Raw genomic sequence first — 22,050 nt, forward strand, 5'->3', positions numbered from 1 at the left:
ATTTCAAACTTTTGGTGTCTTTATGATCGGGAAAAGATTCTCTATCTTTTCATAAGAGAAAATAATTTTTTTTTTTTTAAATTTGGCCGACCCTGAGAACGAGTTTCGGAGAGGGCCTGTCGACCCTCAAAGGGTTAAATCTCTCAAACCAACCTTTGCTGGCTTTAAATTCACCAATATGAGCACTAGTTCCAGGCATTTTTCCCTGTTCACCTGGGTGTTAGTCGACTGGTGTGGGTTGCATCCTGGGAGACAAGATTAAGGACCCCAATGGAAATAAGTTAGACAGTCTTCGATGACACTGACTTTTTTGGGTTATCCTGGGTGGCAAATCCTCTGGGGTTAATTGTTTCTTGGTATTCTCAATAAGCCACACCAATAACGGTGCTACAGCAGCAGCAGCAGCTGACGGTGGTACAGCAGCAACAGACGATGCTACAGCAGCAACAGACGATGCTACAGCAGCAACAGATGATGCTACAGCAGCAGCAGACGATGCTACAGCAGCAGCAGACGATGCTACAGCAGCAACAGACGATGCTACAGCAGCAGCAGACGATGCTACAGCAGCAGCAGACGATGCTACAGCAGCAGCAGACGATGCTACAGCAGCAGCAGACGGTACTACAGCAGCAGCTGACGGTGGTACAACAGCAGCAGCAGCAGCTGACGGTGGTACAGCAGCAGCAGCAGCAGCTGTACCACCAATAGTAGCGATGGTTGATTGGGGTTTATTATACAACCTGGCCAGCTTGGAGACACGCACTCCACTTTCATACTTATCAATCATCTTTTTCTTCATCTCTATAGTAATTCTCACCCTTATTGCTGTAGGGTTGGCACTAGAAGCTTTCTTGGGGCCCATGGTCACTTATTTTCCAGAAAAAATCACCAAAAACACTGTAATAATACGAAATGTTCCGATTGTATGCTTGGATGTTACCGCGGAGGCTGGCTGGTAAACAATGCCACCGGCGGAACATGTGAGCGTGGCTCAGGCCGCACATTGGACGCGTCTCGGACGAAGAGCGGTGAGCGGGTTTTTGGGCGGTATGTGAGGCAAAATTTTTGCGAAAAAAGCGAGCGGTATGCGGATTGTATGGTATGCAATGTGTGCGGTATGCGGGGGTCCACTGTAAAGTGGAGAGAGAGAGACGCTCCCTCTACAGGAGAAGACAAAGAATCATTGAGCTCCTCAAGAATGCCAGATTATCCGATACATGGAAGGAAGTGCTAACCAGGGAAGTGGAAAATATTGAGCTGAAGTTAAAGGAGGACTCGTACAGGATCCAGGAGAGACGAGGAGCTAAAAGCGATTAATGAAATTGAAAGAAATTCAAAATATTTCTTTTCATATGCCAAAAACAAGTCAAAAACCACTTCTAGTATATCCCCCCCTGTTCAGACAAGATGGATCCTACACTGACGACAACAAAGAAATGAGCGAGATACTGAAATCGCAGTATGACTCAGTGTTCAGCGAGCCACTAACCAGTTTAAAGATAGACGATCCAAACAATTTTTTCATGAATAAGCCTCAAAACCCTGCCAATGTAGGTCAGATTTATGACAACTTTAACTCCACTAGACTTTGAGAAAGCCATCGACGACATGCCCATGCACTCAGCCCCAGGCCCAGACTCGTGGAACTCGGTGTTCATTAAAAACTGCAAGAAACCCCTCTCACTGGCCCGAAGTATGCTATGGAGAAGGAGCTTAGACACAGGCAAGATTCCACAGTCACTAAAAACAACAGATATAGCCCCACTCCATAAAGGTGGCAGCAAAGCAGTAGCTAAGAACTATAGACCAATAGCTTTAACATCCCACATCACAAAAATCTTTGAAAGAGTTCTAAGAAGCAGGATAGCAAACCACCTGGACTCCCAAAAATTGCACAACCCAGGGCAACATGGTTTCAGAGCAGGTCGCTCCTGCCTTTCGCAACTGCTTGACCACTATGATATGATCCTAGATGCACCGGAAAACAAACAGAATGCGGATGTAGTATACACAGACTTTGCAAAAGCCTTTGATAAGTGCGACCATGGTGTAACAGCACACAAAATGCATGCTAAAGGGATTACTGGCAAAGTAGGCAGATGGATCTTCAACTTTCTAACCAATCGCACACAAAGAGTAGTGGTAAACAGAGTTAAATCAGATGCTGCCATAGTGAAGGGCTCTGTCCCACAAGGCACATTACTCGCACCTATCATGTTCCTTATTCTCATATCAGACATAGACAGAGATGTAAACCACAGCACTGTATCATCTTTTGCAGACGATACTAGGATCTGCATGAGTGTCATCCATTGAGGACACTACAAAGCTCCAAGAAGATATAAACCAAGTTTTCCAATGGGCAACAGAAAACAATATGATGTTCAATGAAGACAAATTCCAACTACTCCGTTATGGAAAACTGGAGGAAATAATAACTAGAACTGAGTATATTACAAACTCCAATCACACAATAGAGAGGAAAAGTAATGTGAAGAACCTGTGTGTGGTAATGTCCGAAGACCTCACCTTCAAGGAACACAACAATGCCACTATCACATCTGCTAGGAAACTGATAGGATGGATAATGAGAACATTCAAGACAAGAGATGCTAAGCCAATGATGATCCTTTTTAAATCACTTATTCTTTCTAGGCTGGAATACTGCTGTACATTAACATCCCCATTCAAGGCAGGTGAAATTGCAGAGCTAGAGAATGTACAGAGAACCTTTACTGCACGTATAAGTTCCATCAAACACCTTAACTACTGGGAGCGCCTGGAAGCACTTGACTTGTACTCACTAGAGCGCAGGGGAGAGAGATATATCATAATCTACACCTGGAAGATTCTGGAGGGACTAGACCCTAATATGCACACAGCAATCACTCCATACGAAAGCAAAAGACTTGGCAGGCGATGCAACATACCCCCAGTGAAAAGTAGGGACGTCACTGGTACACTAAGAGTAAACACCATAAGTTTCCGGGGCCCAAGACTGTTCAACAGCCTCCCACCAGCAATAAGGCGCATTACGGGAAGACCCCTGGTTGTCTTCAAGAGGGAGCTGGACACATACCTAAAGATGGTGCCGGATCAGATGGGCTGTGGTTCGTACATTGGATTGCGTGCAGCCAGCAGTAACAGCCTCATTGATCAGGCCCTGATCCACTGGGAGGCCTGGTCATGGACCGGGCCACGGGGGCGTTGATCTCCGGAATGCCCTCCAGGTAGACTCCAGGTAAACAAAAAATAGAAGATTTACTGTTATGCAGACTACTGCAATATTGTAATAATTGTATAAATGTCAGCCCATTCATGACTGCATATTTGAATGGCTACTTGGACATTTATTGGAAAAAAACATCATTTGTTTACTTTTGAACATCGGCAAAAATTAAACATTTCCCCTACTTTGAGCTCCATTTCAAGGTTCTTTTCAAAGTAAAACCAATCAAAATCACCTCTATTTCTATATGTTTTCCATTCTATCAAATGAGACCAAGAAAATAAGAATACAGCCATAAATACTATATGAAAATAGACCACAAAGTGGCATTTTAATTAAAAAAAAGCGGTCAGTTTTCTTTTTCTCATTATGCACTGCGTGCTGCAGGATTTTTTTTATATGGTGCACACTGACCACACAGACCCATTCTCTCACATGTGGGCTTACCAGCTTTCTCCTGCTTGATTTGAAGCCGCTAGAATTTATGAGTATATACAGGTTTGCCATCACAAATCCGGCAATCAGTTATTCAGTTCCTTCAGTTATTCGGCACTAATTTTGGCTAGCATAATTTCAAATTTCCAGGGTCGCCACACCAACCTGCTGGTACTGTTTGGTGGCGCTACTTGCTGCATAAGTCATTCCAATTTCTTTTTCTCCATTTATTGTTTTAACCTGCTTACTTTTAGCCCTAGCCATGGTTCCAATGAATAAAAGAAATGCTTCTCATTATGTAAAGCACCTACACAGTACATTATCCATTAAAGATAAGGTGGCTTTGAAGCCACTGTCGGTTGCCATGAGCTCAGTTCATGAAGCCGGAGAATATGCTTTATTATTACGCTAATATCAACACTACAGCTTATTTGCCTCACAATTGATCTAATATGACATAATACCTGGAGTTTACCTGGAGAGAGTTCCGGGGGTCAACGCCCCCGCGGCCTGGTCTGTGACCAGGCCTCCTGGTGGATCAGAGCCTGATCAACCAGGCTGTTGCTGCTGGCTGCATGCAAACCAATGTACGAGCCACAGCCCGGCTGATCAGGAACTGACTTTAGGTGCTTGTCCAGTGCCAGCTTGAAGGCTGCCAGGGGTCTGTTGGTAATCCCCCTTATGTGTGCTGGGAGGCAGTTGAACAGTCTCGGGCCCCTGACACTTATTGTATGGTCTCTTAACGTGCTAGTGACACCCCTGCTTTTCATTGGAGGGATGGTGCATCGTCTGCCAAGTCTTTTGCTTTAGTAGTGAGTGATTTTCGTGTGCAAGTTCGGTACTAGTCCCTCTAAGATTTTCCAGGGGTATATAATCATGTATCTCTCCCTTCTGCATTCCAGGGAATACAGGTTTAGGAACCTCAAGCGCTCCCAGTAATTGAGGTGATTTATCTCTGTTATGCTCGCCGTGAAAGTTCTCTGTACATTTTCTAGGTCGGTAATTTCACCTGCCTTGAAAGGTGCTGTTAGTGTGCAGCAATATTCCAGCCTAGATAGAACAAGTGACCTGAAGAGTGTCATCATGGGCTTGGTCTCCCTAGTTTTGAAGGTTCTCATTATCCATCCTGTCATTTTTCTAGCAGATGCGATTGATACAATGTTATGGTCCTTGAAGGTGAGATCCTCCGACATGATCACTCCCAGGTCTTTGACGTTGGTGTTTCGCTCTATTTTGTGGCCAGAATTTGTTTTGTACTCTGATGAAGATTTAATTTCCTCATGTATACCATATCTGAGTAATAAAATTTCTCATCGTTGAACTTCATATTGTTTTCTGCAGCCCACTGAAAGATTTGGTTGATGTCCGCCTGGAGCTTTGCAGTGTCTGCAATGGAAGACACTGTCATGCAGATTCGGGTGTCATCTGCAAAGGAAGACACGGTGCTGTGGCTGACATCCTTGTCTATGTCGGATATGAGGATGAGAAACAAGATGGGAGCGAGTACTGTGCCTTGTGGAACAGAGCTTTTCACCGTAGCTGCCTCGGACTTTACTCTGTTGACGACTACTCTCTGTGTTCTGTTAGTGAGGAAATTATAGATCCATCGACCGACTTTTCCTGTTATTCCTTTAGCACGCATTTTGTGCGCTATTACGCCATGGTCACACTTGTCGAAGGCTTTTGCAAAGTCTGTATATATTACATCTGCAATCTTTTTGTCTTCTAGTGCATTTAGGACCTTGTCGTAGTGATCCAATAGTTGAGACAGACAGGAGCGACCTGTTCTAAACCCATGTTGCCCTGGGTTGTGTAACTGATGGGTTTCTAGATGGGTGGTGATCTTGCTTCTTAGGACCCTTTCAAAGATTTTTATGATATGGGATGTTAGTGCTATTGGTCTGTAGTTCTTTGCTGTTGCTTTACTGCCCCCTTTGTGGAGTGGGGCTATGTCAGTTGTTTTTAGTAACTGTGGGACGACCCCCGTGTCCATGCTCCCTCTCCATAGGATGGAAAAGGCTCGTGATAGGGCCTTCTTGCAGTTCTTGATGAACACAGAGTTCCATGAGTCTGGCCCTGGGGCAGAGTGCATGGGCATGTCATTTATCGCCTGTTCGAAATCATTTGGCGTCAGGATAACATCGGATAGGCTTGTGTTAATCAAATTTTGTGGCTCTCTCATAAAAAATTCATTTTGATCTTCGACTCTCAGTCTGGTTAGCGGCTTGCTAAAAACTGAGTCATACTGGGACTTGAGTAGCTCACTCATTTCCTTGCTGTCATCTGTGTAGGACCCATCTTGTTTAAGTAGGGGCCCAATACTGGACGTTGTTCTCGATTTTGATTTGGCATAGGAGAAGAAATACTTTGGGTTTCTTTCGATTTCATTTATGGCTTTTAGTTCTTCCCGCGATTCCTGACTCCTAAAGGATTCTTTTAGCTTAAGTTCGATGCTTGCTATTTCTCTGACCAGTGTCTCCCTGCGCATTTCAGATATATTGACCTCTTTTAGCCGCTCTGTTATTCTTTTCCGTCGCCTGTAAAGGGAGCGCCTGTCTCTTTCTATTTTACATCTACTCCTCCTTTTTCTTAGAGGAATAAGCCTTGTGCATACATCGAGTGCCACCGAGTTAATCTGTTCTAGGCATAAGTTGGGGTCTGTGTTGCTTAGTATATCTTCCCAGCTTATTTCAGTTAGGACTTGGTTTACTTGGTCCCACTTTATGTTTTTGTTATTGAAGTTGAATTTGGTGAATGCTCACTCGTGACTAATCTCATTATGTCGGTCTGGGGCTCCGCGCATACATGTCTGAACCTCAATTATGTTGTGATCTGAGTATATTGTTTTTGATATGGTGACATTTCTTATCAGATCATCATTGTTAGTGAAGATGAGGTCTAGTGTATTCTCCAGTATAGTAGGCTCTATTATTTGCTGGTTTAAATTGAATTTTGTGCAGAGATTTAAAAGCTCGCGTGAGTGAGTTTTCATCAGAGCTGCCTCCTGGTGTTATTTCTGCAACAATATTATTTGCTATATTCCTCCATTTTAGGTGCCTTAAGTTGAAATCCCCCAGGAGCAAGATGTTGGGTGCAGGAGCTGGAAGATTTTCCAGACAGTGGTCAATTTTTAACAGCTGTTCCTGGAATTGCTGGGATGTTGCATCCGGAGGCTTGTAGACTAATAAACAATATAATTAACATAAAACATGTTAAATACTCCAGAATGAATAATATTTGGCATAACACAGAGCAGTTTGACGGAGGTATGAAGAGGATATGTTATACAAATACCATTCTCCTATCCCTGTCTTGGGAGCTTATATTAGAGAAAACGGAGTGTAGCACAGGGCTAACTGTCATATACACTCGTACTGCACCATAAACCTGAAACAAAAAAGTTATTTTCTCTCTATAGATTATCACACACAGCAGCATATGTGTAAAGAACCTAGGATAATCCAAAAAAAGTCAACGTGGCTTATTTTTAGTACAGTGGACCCCCGCATACTGCACGCATCGCATACCGTACAATCCGCATACCGCTCGCTTTTTTCGCAAAAATTTTGCCTCGCATACCGCCCAAAAACCCGCTCACCGCCCTTCGTCCGAGACGCGTCCAATGTGCGGCCTGAGCCACGCTCACATGTTCCGCCGGTGGCATTGTTTACCAGCCAGCCTCCGCGGTAACATCCAAGCATACAATCGGAACATTTCGTATTATTACAGTGTTTTTGGTGATTTTTTCTGGAAAATAAGTGACCATGGGCCCCAAGAAAGCTTCTAGTGCCAACCCTACAGCAATAAGGGTGAGAATTACTATAGAGATGAAGAAAAAGATGATTGATAAGTATGAAAGTGGAGTGCGTGTCTCCGAGCTGGCCAGGTTGTATAATAAACCCCAATCAACCATCGCTACTATTGGTGGTACAGCTGCTGCTGTACCACCATCAGCTGCTGCTGCACTGTCAGCTGCTGCTTCTGTTGTACCAGCGTCAGCTGCTGCTGCTGCTGTTGTACCACCATCAGCTGCTGCTGCTGCTGTAGCATCGTCTGCTGCTGCTGTAGCATCGTCTGCTGCTGCTGTAGAATCGTCTGCTGCTGCTGTAGCATCGTCTGTTGCTGCTGTAGCATCGTCTGCTGCTGCTGTAGCATTGTCTGTTGCTGCTGTAGCATCGTCTGTTGTTGCTGTACCACCGTCAGCTGCTGCTGCTGCTGCTGCTGTAGCACCGTTGTTGGTGTGGCTTATTGAGAATACCAAGAAACAATTAACCCCAGAGGATTTGCCACCCAGGATAACCCAAAAAAGTCAGTGTCATCGAAGACTGTCTAACTTATTTCCATTGGGGTCCTTAATCTTGTCTCCCAGGATGCAACCCACACCAGTCGACTAACACCCAGGTGAACAGGGAAAAATGCCTGGAACTAGTGCTCATATTGGTGAATTTAAAGCCAGCAAAAGTTGGTTTGAGAGATTTAAGAATCGTAGTGGCATACACAGTGTGATAAGGCCTGTTCTGGAAGAAAATGCCAAACAGGACCTACAGTACTCAGGAGGAAAAGGCACTCCCAGGACACAGTGTCTCATCAGTCATTGCTGCATCTTCAATAAAGGTAAGTGTAATTTATTCTTCATTTAGTAGAGTAGTACATGCACAATATATATTGTGCATGTACTACTCTACTATTGTGCATGTATCCTTCTCTTTGTGTGTAGGAAAATGTATATTTCATGTGGTAAAAATTTTTTTTTCATACTTTTGGGTGTTTTGCACGGATTAATTTGATTTCCATTATTTCTTATGGGGAAAATTCATTCACATACCGAACATTTCGCATAACAATCAGCCCTCTTGCACGGATTAAAGTCGCTATGCGGGGGTCCTCTGTAGCTGGCTTGGGTTAGCCATATAGTATGATTTTTGGTAAATATTCGATTCCCAGCCAGGGTAGAAACATTGGGCGTGTTTCTTTACTCCTGTTTTCTATGTTTACCCATCAGTAAATGGGTACCTGGGTGTTACCTGGAGTTTACCTGGAGAAAGTTCCGGGGGTCAACGCCCCCACGGCCCGGTCTGTGCGGATGTTATCCTGGGACACTGACCTAATTTTCTTGAAATATTCTGCATAGCAAGCGGTTTTCTATACAGTAGTATGTCATTGATGTCAGCTAGGCCTGTATACCTTGTACATGTACGTGTAATATATAAAGATTATTATTATTATTATCACACTGGCTGATTCCCACCAAGGCAGGGTGACCCGAAAAAGAAAAACTTTCACCATCATTCACTCCATCACTGTCTTGCCAGAAGGGTGCTTTACACTACAGTGTACAAAATGTACAAAGGAGGATGACAAAGTTGATCCCATGTATCAGAAACCTTCCCTATGAGGATAGACTAAGGGCCCTGAATCTGCACTCTCTAGAAAGACGTAGAATTAGGGGGGATATGATTGAGGTGTATAAATGGAAGACAGGAATAAATAAAGAGGATGTAAATAGTGTGCTGAAAATATCTAGCCTAGACAGGACTCGCAGCAATGGTTTTAAGTTGGAAAAATTCAGATTCAGGAAGGATATAGGAAAGTATTGGTTTGGTAATAGAGTTGGGGATGAGTGGAACAAACTCCCGAGTACAGTTATAGAGGCCAGAACGTTGTGTAACTTTAATAATAGGTTGGATAAATAAATGAGTGGATGTGGGTGGGTGTGAGTTGGACCTGATAGCTTGTGCTACCAGGTCGGTTGCCGTGTTCCTCCCTTAAGTCAATGTGACCTGACCTGACTAGGTTGGGTGCATTGGCTTAAGCCGGTAGGAGACTTGGACCTGCCTCGCATGGGCCAGTAGGCCTTCTGCAGTGTTCCTTCGTTCTTATGTTCTTACATTCCCCTCTTTGCCTCCAAGGACAAAGTTCTTTGTCTCCACAGACTCCTAAGTGCACCACTCACCCTTTTCCCCTCATCAATTCTATGATTCACCTCATCTTTCATAGACCCATCTGCTGACACATCCCTGAATACATTCACCTCCTCCATACTCTCTCCCTCCAATCTGATATCCAATCTTTCATCACTTAATCTTTTTGTTATCCTCATAACCTTACTCTTTCCTTTATTCACTTTTAATTTTCTTTTGCATACCCTACCAAATTCATCCACCAATCTCTGCAACTTCTCTTCAGAATCTCCCAAGAGCACAGTGTCATCAGCAAAGAGCAACTGTGACAACTCCCACTTTATGTGTGATTCTTTATCTTTTAACTCCATGCCTCTTGCCAAGACCCTCGCATTTACTTCTCTTACAACCCCATCTATAAATATATTAAACAACCACGGTGACATCACACATCCTTGTCTAAGGCCTACTTTTACTGGGAAATAATTTCCCTCTTTCCTACATACTCTAACTTGAGCCTCACTATCCTCGTAAAAACTCTTCACTGCTTTCAGTAACCTACCTCCTACTCCATACACCTGCAACATCTGCCACATTGCCCCACTATCCACCCTGTCATACGCCTTTTCCAAATCCATAAATGCCAAAAAGACCTCTTTAGCCTTATGTAAATACTGTTCACTTATGTGTTTCACTGTAAACACCTGGTCCACACACCCCCTACCTTTCCTAAAGCCTCCTTGTTCATCTGCTATCCTATTCTCCATCTTACTCTTAATTCTTTCAATAATAACTCTACCATACACTTTACCAGGTACACTCAACAAACTTATCCCCCTATAATTTTTGCACTCTCTTTTCTCCCCTTTGCCTTTATACAAAGGAACTATGCATGCTCTCTGCCAATCCCTAGGTACCTTACCTTCTTCCATACATTTATTAAATAATTGCACCAACCACTCCAAAACTATATCCCCACCTGCTTTTAACATTTCTATCTTTATCCCATCAATCCCGGCTGCCTTACCCCCTTTCATTTTACCTACTGCCTCACGAACTTCCCCCACACTCACAACTGGCTCTTCCTCACTCCTACAAGATGTTATTCCTCCTTGCCCTATACACAAAATCACAGCTTCCCTATCTTCATCAATGTTTAACAATTCCTCGAAATATTCCCTCCATCTTCCCAATACCTCTAACTCTCCATTTAATAACTCTCCTCTCCTATTTTTAACTGACAAATCCATTTTTTCTCTAGGCTTCCCTAACTTGTTAATCTCACTCCAAAACTTTTTCTTATTTTCAACAAAATTTGTTGATAACATCTCACCCACTCTCATTTGCTCTCTTTTTACATTGCTTCACCACTTTCTTAACCTCTCTCTTTTTCTCCATATACTCTTCCCTCCTTGCATCACTTCTACTTTGTAAAAACTTCTCATATGCTAACTTTCTCTCCCTTACTACACTCTTTACATCATCGCTCCTCTTCCCTCCCGCACCCACCTTCCTGTAACCACAAACTTCTGCTGAACCCTCTAACACTACATTTTTAAACCTACCCCACACCTCTTCGACCCCATTGCCTATGCTCTCATTAGCCCATCTATCCTCCAATAGCTGTTTATATCTTACCCTAACTGCCTCCTCTTTTAGTTTATAAACCTTCACCTCTCTCTTCCCTGATGCTTCTATTCTCGTTGTATCCCATCTACCTTTTACTCTCAGTGTAGCTACAACTAGAAAGTGATCTGATATATCTGTGGCCCCTCTATAAATAATTATTATTATTATTATTATTATTATTATTATTATTATTATTATTATTATTATTATAGGTAGTAGGTTGGTAGACAGCAACCACCCAGGGAAGTACTACCGTCCTGCCAGATGACTGTGAAACAAAAACCTGTAACTGTTTTGCATGATGGTAGGATTGCTGGTTTCTTTTTCTGTCTCATAAACACGCTAGATAACAGGGATATCTTGCTACTCCTACTTACACTTTGGTCACACTTCACAGACACGCACATGCATATATATATACATACATCTAGGTTTTTCTCCTTTTTCTAAATAGCTCTTGTTCTTCTTTATTTCTTCTATTGTCCATGGGGAAGTGGAAAAGAATCTTTCCTCCGTAAGCCATGCGTGTCGTATGAGGCGACTAAAATGCCGGGAGCAATGGGCTAGTAACCCCTTCTCCTGTAGACATTTACTAAAATAGAGAAGAAGAAAAACTTTATAAAACTGGGATGCTTAAATGTGCGTGGATGTAGTGCGGATGACAAGAAACAGATGATTGCTGATGTTATGAATGAAAAGAAGTTGGATGTCGTGGCCCTTAGCGAAACAAAGCTGAAGGGGGTAGGAGAGTTTCAGTGGGGGGAAATAAATGGGATTAAATCTGGAGTATCTGAGAGAGTTAGAGCAAAGGAAGGGGTAGCAGTAATGTTAAATGATCAGTTATGGAAGGAGAAAAGAGAATATGAATGTGTAAATTCAAGAATTATGTGGATTAAAGTAAAGGTTGGATGCGAGAAGTGGGTCATAATAAGCATGTATGCACCTGGAGAAGAGAGGAATGCAGAGGAGAGAGAGAGATTTTGGGAGATGTTAAGTGAATGTATAGGAGCCTTTGAACCAAGTGAGAGAGTAATTGTGGTAGGGGACCTGAATGCTAAAGTAGGAGAAACTTTTAGTGAGGGTGTAGTGGGTAAGTTTGGGGTGCCAGGTGTAAATGATAATGGGAGCCCTTTGATTGTATAGAAAGGGGTTTAGTTATAGGTAATACATATTTTAAGAAAAAGAGGATAAATAAGTATACAAGATATGATGTAGGGGAAAATGACAGTAGTTTCTTGGATTATGTATTGGTAGATAAAAGACTGTTGAGTAGACTTAAGGATGTACATGTTTATAGAGGGGCCACAGATATATCAGATCACTTTCTAGTTGTAGCTACACTGAGAGTAAAAGGTAGATGGGATACAAGGAGAATAGAAGCATCAGGGAAGAGAGAGGTGAAGGTTTATAAACTAAAAGAGGAGGCAGTTAGGGTAAGATATAAACAGCTATTGGAGGATAGATGGGCTAATGAGAGCATAGGCAATGGGGTCGAAGAGGTATGGGGTAGGTTTAAAAATGTAGTGTTAGAGTGTTCAGCAAAAGTTTGTGGTTACAGGAAAGTGGGTGCAGGAGGGAAGAGGAGCGATTGGTGGAATGATGATGTAAAGAGAGTAGTAAGGGAGAAAAAGTTAGCATATGAGAAGTTTTTACAAAGTAGAAGTGATGCAAGGAGGGAAGAGTATATGGAGAAAAAGAGAGAGGTTAAGAGAGTGGTGAAGCAATGTAAAAAGAGAGCAAATGAGAGAGTGGGTGAGATGTTATCAACAAATTTTGTTGAAAATAAGAAAAAGTTTTGGAGTGAGATTAACAAGTTAAGAAAGCCTAGAGAACAAATGGATTTGTCAGTTAAAAATAGGAGAGGAGAGTTATTAAATGGAGAATTAGAGGTATTGGGAAGATGGAGGGAATATTTTGAGGAATTGTTAAATGTTGATGAAGATAGGGAAGCTGTGATTTCGTGTATAGGGCAAGGAGGAATAACATCTTGTAGGAGTGAGGAAGAGCCAGTTGTGAGTGTGGGGGAAGTTCGTGAGGCAGTAGGTAAAATGAAAGGGGGTAAAGCAGCCGGGATTGATGGGATAAAGATAGAAATGTTAAAAGCAGGTGGAGATATAGTTTTGGAGTGGTTGGTGCAATTATTTAATAAATGTATGGAAGAGGGTAAGGTACCTAGGGATTGGCAGAGAGCATGCATAGTTCCTTTGTATAAAGGCAAAGGGGATAAAAGAGAGTGCAAAAATTATAGGGGGATAAGTCTGTTGAGTATACCTGGTAAAGTGTATGGTAGAGTTATAATTGAAAGAATTAAGAGTAAGACGGAGAATAGGATAGCAGATGAACAAGGAGGCTTTAGGAAAAGTGGGGGGTGTGTGGACCAGGTGTTTACAGTGAAACATATAAGTGAACAGTATTTAGATAAGGCTGAAGAGGTCTTGTGGCATTTATGGATTTGGAAAAGGCGTATGACAGGGTGGATAGGGGGGCAATGTGGCAGATGTTGCAAGTGTATGGTGTAGGAGGTAGGTTACTGAAAGCAGTGAAGAGTTTTTACGAGGATAGTGAGGCTCAAGTTAGAGTATGTAGGAAAGAGGGAAATTTTTTCCCAGTAAAAGTAGGCCTTAGACAAGGATGTGTGATGTCACCGTGGTTGTTTAATATATTTATAGATGGGGTTGTAAGAGAAGTAAATGCGAGGGTCTTGGCAAGAGGCGTGGAGTTAAAAGATAAAGAATCACACACAAAGTGGGAGTTGTCACAGCTGCTCTTTGCTGATGACACTGTGCTCTTGGGAGATTCTGAAGAGAAGTTGCAGAGATTGGTGGATGAATTTGGTAGGGTGTGCAAAAGAAGAAAATAAAAGGTGAATACAGGAAAGAGTAAGGTTATGAGGATAACAAAAAGATTAGGTGATGAAAGATTGGATATCAGATTGGAGGGAGAGAGTATGGAGGAGGTGAACGTATTCAGATATTTGTGAGTGGACGTGTCAGTGGATGGGTCTATGAAAGATGAGGTGAATCATAGAATTGATGAGGGAAAAAGAGTGAGTGGTGCACTTAGGAGTCTGTGGAGACAAAGAACTTTGTCCTTGGAGGCAAAGAGGGGAATGTATGAGAGTATAGTTTTACCAATGCTCTTATATGGGTGTGAAGCATGGGTGATGAATGTTGCAGCGAGGAGAAGGCTGGAGGCAGTGGAGATGTCATGTCTGAGGGCAATGTGTGGTGTGAATATAATGCAGAGAATTCGTAGTTTGGAAGTTAGGAGGAGGTGCGGGATTACCAAAACTGTTGTCCAGAGGGCTGAGGAAGGGTTGTTGAGGTGGTTCGGACATGTAGAGAGAATGGAGCGAAACAGAATGACTTCAAGAGTGTATCAGTCTGTAGTGGAAGGAAGGCGGGGTAGGGGTCGGCCTAGGAAAGGTTGGAAGGAGGGGGTAAAGGAGGTTTTGTGTGCGAGGGGCTTGGACTTCTAGCAGGCATGCATGAGCGTGTTTGATAGGAGTGAATGGAGACAAATGGTTTTTAATACTTGACGTGCTGTTGGAGTGTGAGCAAAGTAACATTTATGAAGGGATTCAGGGAAACCGGCAGGCTGGACTTGAGTCCTGGAGATGGGAAGTACAGTGCCTGCACTCTGAAGGAGGGGTGCTAATGTTGCAGTTTAAAAACTGTAGTGTAAAGCACCCTTCTGGCAAGACAGTGATGGAGTGAATGATGGTGAAAGTTTTTCTTTTTCGGGCCACCCTGCCTTGGTGGGAATCGGCCAGTGTGATAATAAAAAATAAAATATTATTATTATTATTATATTATTTTCTCCGTTGTTTGTTGGGTTATCTTATTCAAACTTGGGCAATGTATGATGGAAAGATACTTCTTCACGTACACCAAAAATGAAATAAATCAGACCATAAATAACGGAGTTCACTTCTCAGCCATTAGCGGTATATTTTTGTATGGTTGTTATGGTTATATTCTCATTTTTTCAGTCTCATTTGATAGAATGAAAGATATATTACAGAAATAGATATGATTTTGATTGCTTTCATGACGAAAAGTACCTTGAAATTGTGCTCGCAGTAGCAAAATGTTCTATTCTTTAGCGAAGCTCAAGAGTAAACAAATGACGTCACCGTCCAATACCTGTCCGCCTGCCAGTCCAATACGTAGTCAAGAATGGCTTGACATTATTTATACAATTATTATAATAATGCAGTAGTCTGCATAACAGTAAATCTTCTATTTTTTTGTGAATAAAAATTCCAAATGAAAAGCAAGAGTAATATAAGAGGGGCTTGTAGCTGTGACTGATGAACAGAGAAAATGTTATTTTAGTGCCAGGAATGTCTACATTGCTTATTCTGGATTCTATTTTGAAATTGGCATCTGTTGAAATTTGTGTGAAATCGGCCAAATTGCCAATTTCTGACCACTTAATTGGGTAGTTGAAATAAGTGAATGGGCGGTTTCTTGTACTCAGTTGACAGACTAGAAGTAAATAAGTTTATTGAGGTATACACAAATACAGTTACATAGATTATCATACATAGCAGTGTATGTATAGAGAACCTAGGATAACCCAGAAAAGTCAGACAAAGTGACTTATTTCCAGTACCTGGCTTGGGCTTGCCATATATGATTTTTGGTAAATATTTTTTTTCTCGGTTGTTTGTTGGGCTATCTCATTGAAACTTGGGCAATGTATGATGGAAAGATGCTTCTTAATGTACAACAAAAATAAAAAAGACGGACGATAAATAAGGGAGTTAACTTCTCAGCCATTAGCCGCCTCTTTGCAGTATATTTTCGTATGGTTTTTTTATGGTTGTATTCTCATTTTTTTGGACTCATTTGATAGAATGGAAGATATATTACAGAAATAGACATGATTTTGATTGCTTTCATGACAAAAAGTACCTTGAAATTGAGCTCAAAGTAGCGGAAATGTTCGATTTTTGCCGATGTTCAATGAACTGTGTAAGTCAAGTTGGTTAATTTTATTAAGTGTATTCTAACCTAACCACTCTGTAATTCGGCAAACTCAGTAATCCGGCACACTACAGGTCCCAATGATGCCGTATTTGTGATGGAGGACCTGTATATGTCAAACATGGTGGCTCGTAAGACGTATATATACGACCGAAACAGTCAAAGGGTTAATGCAGTAGCCTTCATAACAGCTGCCATGAGCCAGGGTATGTTGTCAGTGATTCAGTCTGTTAACAGAATTTGTGCTCTGTATTCTGGCAGTTTTTTACATTCATGTGCTGCAGATAAGTTCTAAGCTAGAAGAGGATGGTTTCAAAGGTACTATAGGGAAAGAAGCCAATTTCACAACAACAGCAGTGCCAACACTAGCTGCAGAAAATTATCCTCATGAACTAGCTGGGATAATTGATTGGGGTAGATATACCAAGCAACAGGTTTTTAATGTGGATGAAACTTCATTATTTTGGAAGATATTCTCTAGGACTTATTGCTAAAGAAAAGAAGTTATCATCTGGTGTCAGAGCTGCAGAAGACAGGCTAACGCTCTTGCTAGGGGCAAACACTACTCATCACTCACTGTTATAAACTAAAAATTAAAATATTTTAAGTAAGGAGTGTGCTGTATATGCATTTTACTTTACTATTTTTTAGGCCTGATTCTATTGCTCATTTAATATATGATAGTATTAACATTTTATCAGGCATTTATATGCATTTAGAAGTGAAAAAAAGGGTGATTCAGTTTATGGCAATTTTTGCTTTACGGCAGTAGCCTGGAACCTAACCTGTCATATAATCGGGGTCCTCCTGTATAACCTAAGGTAGCTTAACTTGCCTTTATTGTCATTACATTTCTTTGTTTACATTAGACTGGCACGTGACAAAAATGTAACACAAAGCATTGGTTGGTTGGCTCTGACATGTGCAACCATAATTAACCCTTTGACTGTTTTCGACGTATAAATACGTCTTAGGAGCCAATGTTTCTGACGTATATATACTCAATAATTCTAGCGGCTTCAAATCAAATGGGAGAAAGCTGGTAGGCCCACATGTGAGAGAATGGGTCTGTGTGGTCAGTGTGCACCACATAAAAAAAAATCCTGCAGCACACATTGCATAATGAGAAAAAAAAAACTCTGATAGTTTTTTTGGAATAAAACGCCGACTTTGAGGTGTATTTTCGTATAGTATTTATCGTTGTATTCGCGTTTTCATGGTCTTAGGTGATAAAATGGAAAACATATTACAGAAATAGAGATGATTTTCATTACTTTTACGATGAAAACGACCTTGAAACTGAGCTCAAAGTAGCGGAAATGTTCGATTTTTACCAATGTTCAAGAGTAAATAAATCACACCACACGTCCAATACACGTCAACTGGGGAGTCTAATATTCTTTCACTAGTGCACTGATATTATTTATACCATTTTTACAATAATGCAGTCGTCTGCATAACAGTAAATTTTGTATTTTTTTGTATGAATAAAAAATCAAAATAGAAAGCAATAATAATATAAGAGGGGCCTAGAGATGTGACTAATGAACAGAGCATATGTTATTTTAGTGCCACGAATGTCTACCTTGTTTATTCTGGACCCTATTTTGAAATTGGCATCTTTTTTATTTTGCGTGAAATTGGCCAAATTGCCAATTTCTGACCACCATATTGGGTAGTCCAAATTAGTAAATGGGAGGTTTCTTGTACTCAGCTGATAGATAAAATGGAGTTCTAAAGAAATAGCTATGAGTTTGGTCAACTGGAACAATGGAATTGGCTGAAAATAGGGCTCAAAGTCGGCGAAATCGCTGATACGCATATGTCGCCGAGACCGCTAACTTCGCGGGAGCATAATTCCACGAGTTTTCGACCAAATTTCGAACTTTTGGTGTCATTACCATCGGGAAAAGATTCTCTATCATTTCATAAGAAAAAATAATTTTTTTTTTTTCAAAAATTGAGCGACATAGAATGACAGTTTCAGAGAGGGGCCTGAAACAGTCAAAGGGTTAATGTAGTTTTTTTGCTTATATCTTCCAAAGTAACAATTTGCATAGAAATGCTTATTCTGTGGTGTACAAAGGTTGTGTATTTTGTAAGCTGTCAGCTACCCAGCATTTAATACCCAAGGTCTGCCAAAAAGTATAAATCCTATCTGGGTCTAGACCTTCGATCTGAAACTAGTTCTTAGTGCCCAGAAATCTCCTTCTTCATCCCCCCCCCCCTGCCCAAATTTAATGAAATGATAATCTTTTTCTGAAGGTAATGTCACCAAAAGTATGAAACTTGATGGAAAACTTAAAGAATTTTACTGGCACGAAGCAGTCTCAGTGCAGTTTATGCGCCAGTGATTTCACCCACTTTGAGTTCTATTTTAGGCCAATTCCATTGTTCCAGTCAACCAAATTCTTAGCTATTTCACTAGTTCTGTAGATTGAGCACAAAAAACTGCTTGTTCAACTGCCTGATTAAGTGATCAAAACTCGGTAATTTGACTAATTTCACACAAAATTAAAAAATGTTACTTTAAAAATGGAGTCCATAAACAGTATAGACATTACCCGGAGTATACCTGGAGGGGGTTTCAGGGGTCAACACCCCCACGGCCCATTATGTGACCAGGCCTCGTGGTGGATCAGTGCTTGATCAGGTTGCTACTGCTGGACGCACACAAACCGACATAGAAACCACAGCCCGGCTAGTCAGGTACTGACTTTGGGTCTCTGTCCAGCTCCTCCTTGAAGACAGCCAGGGGTCTATTGGTAATCCCCCTTATGTATGCTGGGAGGCAGTTGAACAATCATGGGCCCTTAACACTTATTGTGTTGTCTCTTTAGTGTATACTCGTAGCATCCCTGCTTTTCATTGGGAGGATGTTTCATCTCCTGTCGATTTTTTTTTTTTGCTTTCATAGGGAGTGATTTTCGTGTGTAAATTTGGTAGTAATCCCTCTAGGATTTTCCAAGTGTATATTATCATGTATCTTTCTCTCCTGCAGTCCAGTGAATACAAGTCAAGAAGCTTCAACCTTTCCCAATAATTTAGGTTTTATCATACTTATGTGTGCCATGAAGGTTCTCTGTACATTCTCCAGGTCAGCAATTTTACCTGCCTTGAAAGGCACTGCTAGTGTACAGCTATATTCCTGCCTGGAGAGAACTAGAGATCTGAAAAGAATCGTCATGGGCTTGGCATTCCTAGCTTTGATGGTTCTCATTATCCATCCTATCATTTTTCTAGCAGATGTGGTAGATACATTGTTGTGATATTTGAAAGTGAGATCCTCTGATATCATTCCCAGGTCCTTCACAATAGTTTTCTGCTCTAAGGCAAAATTTCTTCTGTTCATGATCATGTCCTCAGGCCTCTCCTATATTACACTTACTCTACATTTTAAACCCTTATTCACACAAACAATATACGATTTACTCTTTCTCAGATAATGTATGACCAGGAAAAATTGTTCGTGGTTTACAGTGTCCCAATAATTGAATCAAACTTTAATGATGGATTCGAAATGGAGAGGCCTTGGGACGTGATGAATGAACAGAGGAAAGGTTACTGTAGTGGCTGGAATGCCTACTTTGTTTATTTTGGACTCTGTTTTTACATTGGAATTTGTTGAATTTGTGTAAAACTGGCCAGATTACCAGCTACTGAATGTGTTTATGATGGAGTTGTGATAATTGAATGGGAAATTTCTTGCATTTAATCAGTATTAATTTTTATTCTTTCTTTTCCAGCTCTTCATTTCACCAGAAGCTCTCCACTAAGTGCTGACATCCAGTGCCATGAAGCTTACCAAGTGATAGATGTTCTGCAGATAAGTGTCAGTGAAGACACTAGTTAACTTAATCACAGTATGAAGACAGTGTGTGTGAAAGGTGATAGTAGTGTTTCACACTTCATCCTGGCTACTACCTGCACTCTCACAACTCTCGAAGATATAACTTCACTTTATTGAAATATTGCCATGCACCATTATTGAAATATTGCCATGCACCATTATTGCCCACTGAAATAAGAAGTTATTCATCTGAAGAACTTCACATGTATTATCAGTATTTAGTGCATTGAAGCTCACTCTGCAAAAAGAATTGTTATGTAATAAAAAATAATATACAAGATTATAGTGTTGTGTTTTGTTGGTGTTACATATATTTATGCTGGTAATTCCAACAAGACACTTTTGGAGAGCAATTTTTTAAATTCTATACATAAGATTATGTATACTCAGTGGCAACTTTATTAGGTATACCTGTGTGTCTGCTTGTCAGTGAAAATATCTAATCACAGGGCATCACCTCATTTCCTAGTAGGATGCAGACATGGTAAACAGGTTCACTTGTTGTTCAGAGCAGACAGCAGCATGGAGGAGCGGTGTGATCTAAGTAACTTTGACCGTGGAATGATTGTTGGTGCCAGACAGAGTGGTTTGAGTGTCACAGAAACTGCTGATCTCCTGGGATTTTCATGCTCAACAGTCTCTAGAGTTTACAGAGAATGGTGTGAAAAACAAGAAACATCCAGCGAGCAGCAGATCTCTGGGCAAAAACGCTCTGTTAAAGAGAGAGCTCAGAAGAAAATGTAAGTGAATAAAAACTATTTTACGGTTCCATTATGGTACACCAGAATTAAATACATATATTTTATAGGCTTGTAGAGGAGATTACTTATTAACTATAAGCAGGATCTTTTTGCATCATGTTGTTTAAATGGATTCTAGCATTAATTTTCTGAATTTAAGTTGTTTATAAATTATATTTAATCTATAACAAGTTTGTTACATTTTAAATTGGTAGTAGCAGTTAAATAGCTTTATTGTTCACATTTCTTATTCATCATCATCATCATAGAGTCAGCATTTAGAAAGATAAAGTTTGTTGATGACAGTGATTAATTACCAAGCATATTTTCAGACACTCAGGACGTTGGTACCTGTGAGTTATATATTAACACAAAATGTATAGAGGAGTACCATTTCAGTTTTTGTGAAATATAGTGTAAACTTTTATTTCCTTTATTAATGTTCATATCACAGTATACTGATATATTCATAAAAATTATTTTTTCCAGTAACTAATATATTCATGCAACTGATACATTCGTGTAACTTGTATATTGATACAGTATAGTGAAGTTTATTAAAGCAATAATGTTAGTGTAAACACAGTGTAAAAACTTAATTTCATTTTCATTAGCGATACTTTTCTCTAGAGAAGTCACATGTGTTATTTGTGTATTAAGTCTTTTCTGAAAATTCCTGTTTAATACACCAGGTGAGAGTTCATTAGTGGGTGCAACCACATCAATGTTTCTACACCAGGTGAGAGTTCACTAGTGGGTGCAACCATATCAATGTTTCTACACCAGGCGAGTTCATTAGTGGGTGCAACCATATCAATGTTTCTACACCAGGTGAGTTCACTAGTGGGTGCAACCATATCAGTGTTTCTACACCAGGTGAGAGTTCACTAGTGGGTGCAACCATATCAATGTTTCTACACCAGGTGAGTTCACTAGTGGGTGCAACCATATCAGTGTTTCTACACCAGGTGAGAGTTCACTAGTGGGTGCAACCATATCAATGTCTCTACAAGACCTTCCTCGGACAGACTCGGAGACAACTTGCTTAAAAACAGATTCACAAGAGAAAGCAAATTATCCTGCAGAAGAGAAACATCAGTGTTCTCTGTGTTCTAAAGAGTTTTCACGTAAATCAAATCTCGTACGGCACTTGAAAACCCATACAGAAGAGAGACCATATCGTTGTGTGGAGTGTCTAAAAGACTTTAAAAGGAAATTGTATCTGGAAAAACACATTAAAGTACACAGGGGAGAGAAACCTCATCGGTGTTTA

The 22,050-nt window shown here is 40.8% G+C and overlaps 1 protein-coding gene across 3 annotated transcripts in view; it reads left to right on the plus strand.

The window, feature by feature from the left end:
* Window positions 1-21,782, plus strand: part of LOC128702079 (uncharacterized) — a 55,264-nt gene extending 33,482 nt beyond the window's left edge. For 2 of the 3 annotated variants that reach the window (XR_011393162.1, XR_011393161.1), the window contains one exon: window positions 19,934-21,782. Coding sequence is in view for 1 of the 3 variants with exons in the window: in XM_070094226.1 (XP_069950327.1) it covers window positions 16,262-16,393; window positions 19,934-20,040 (239 nt within the window). In the remaining 2 variants the exon portion in view is untranslated. Of the gene's footprint in view, window positions 1-16,261; window positions 16,394-19,933 lie in introns of all 3 variants that reach the window. The other variant, XM_070094226.1, reaches the window with a different exon arrangement.
* Window positions 21,783-22,050: the final 268 nt, after the last annotated feature.

Source organism: Cherax quadricarinatus, chromosome 44 (assembly GCF_038502225.1).
Source record: "Cherax quadricarinatus isolate ZL_2023a chromosome 44, ASM3850222v1, whole genome shotgun sequence".
Classification (NCBI taxonomy): Eukaryota; Metazoa; Arthropoda; class Malacostraca; order Decapoda; family Parastacidae; genus Cherax; species Cherax quadricarinatus.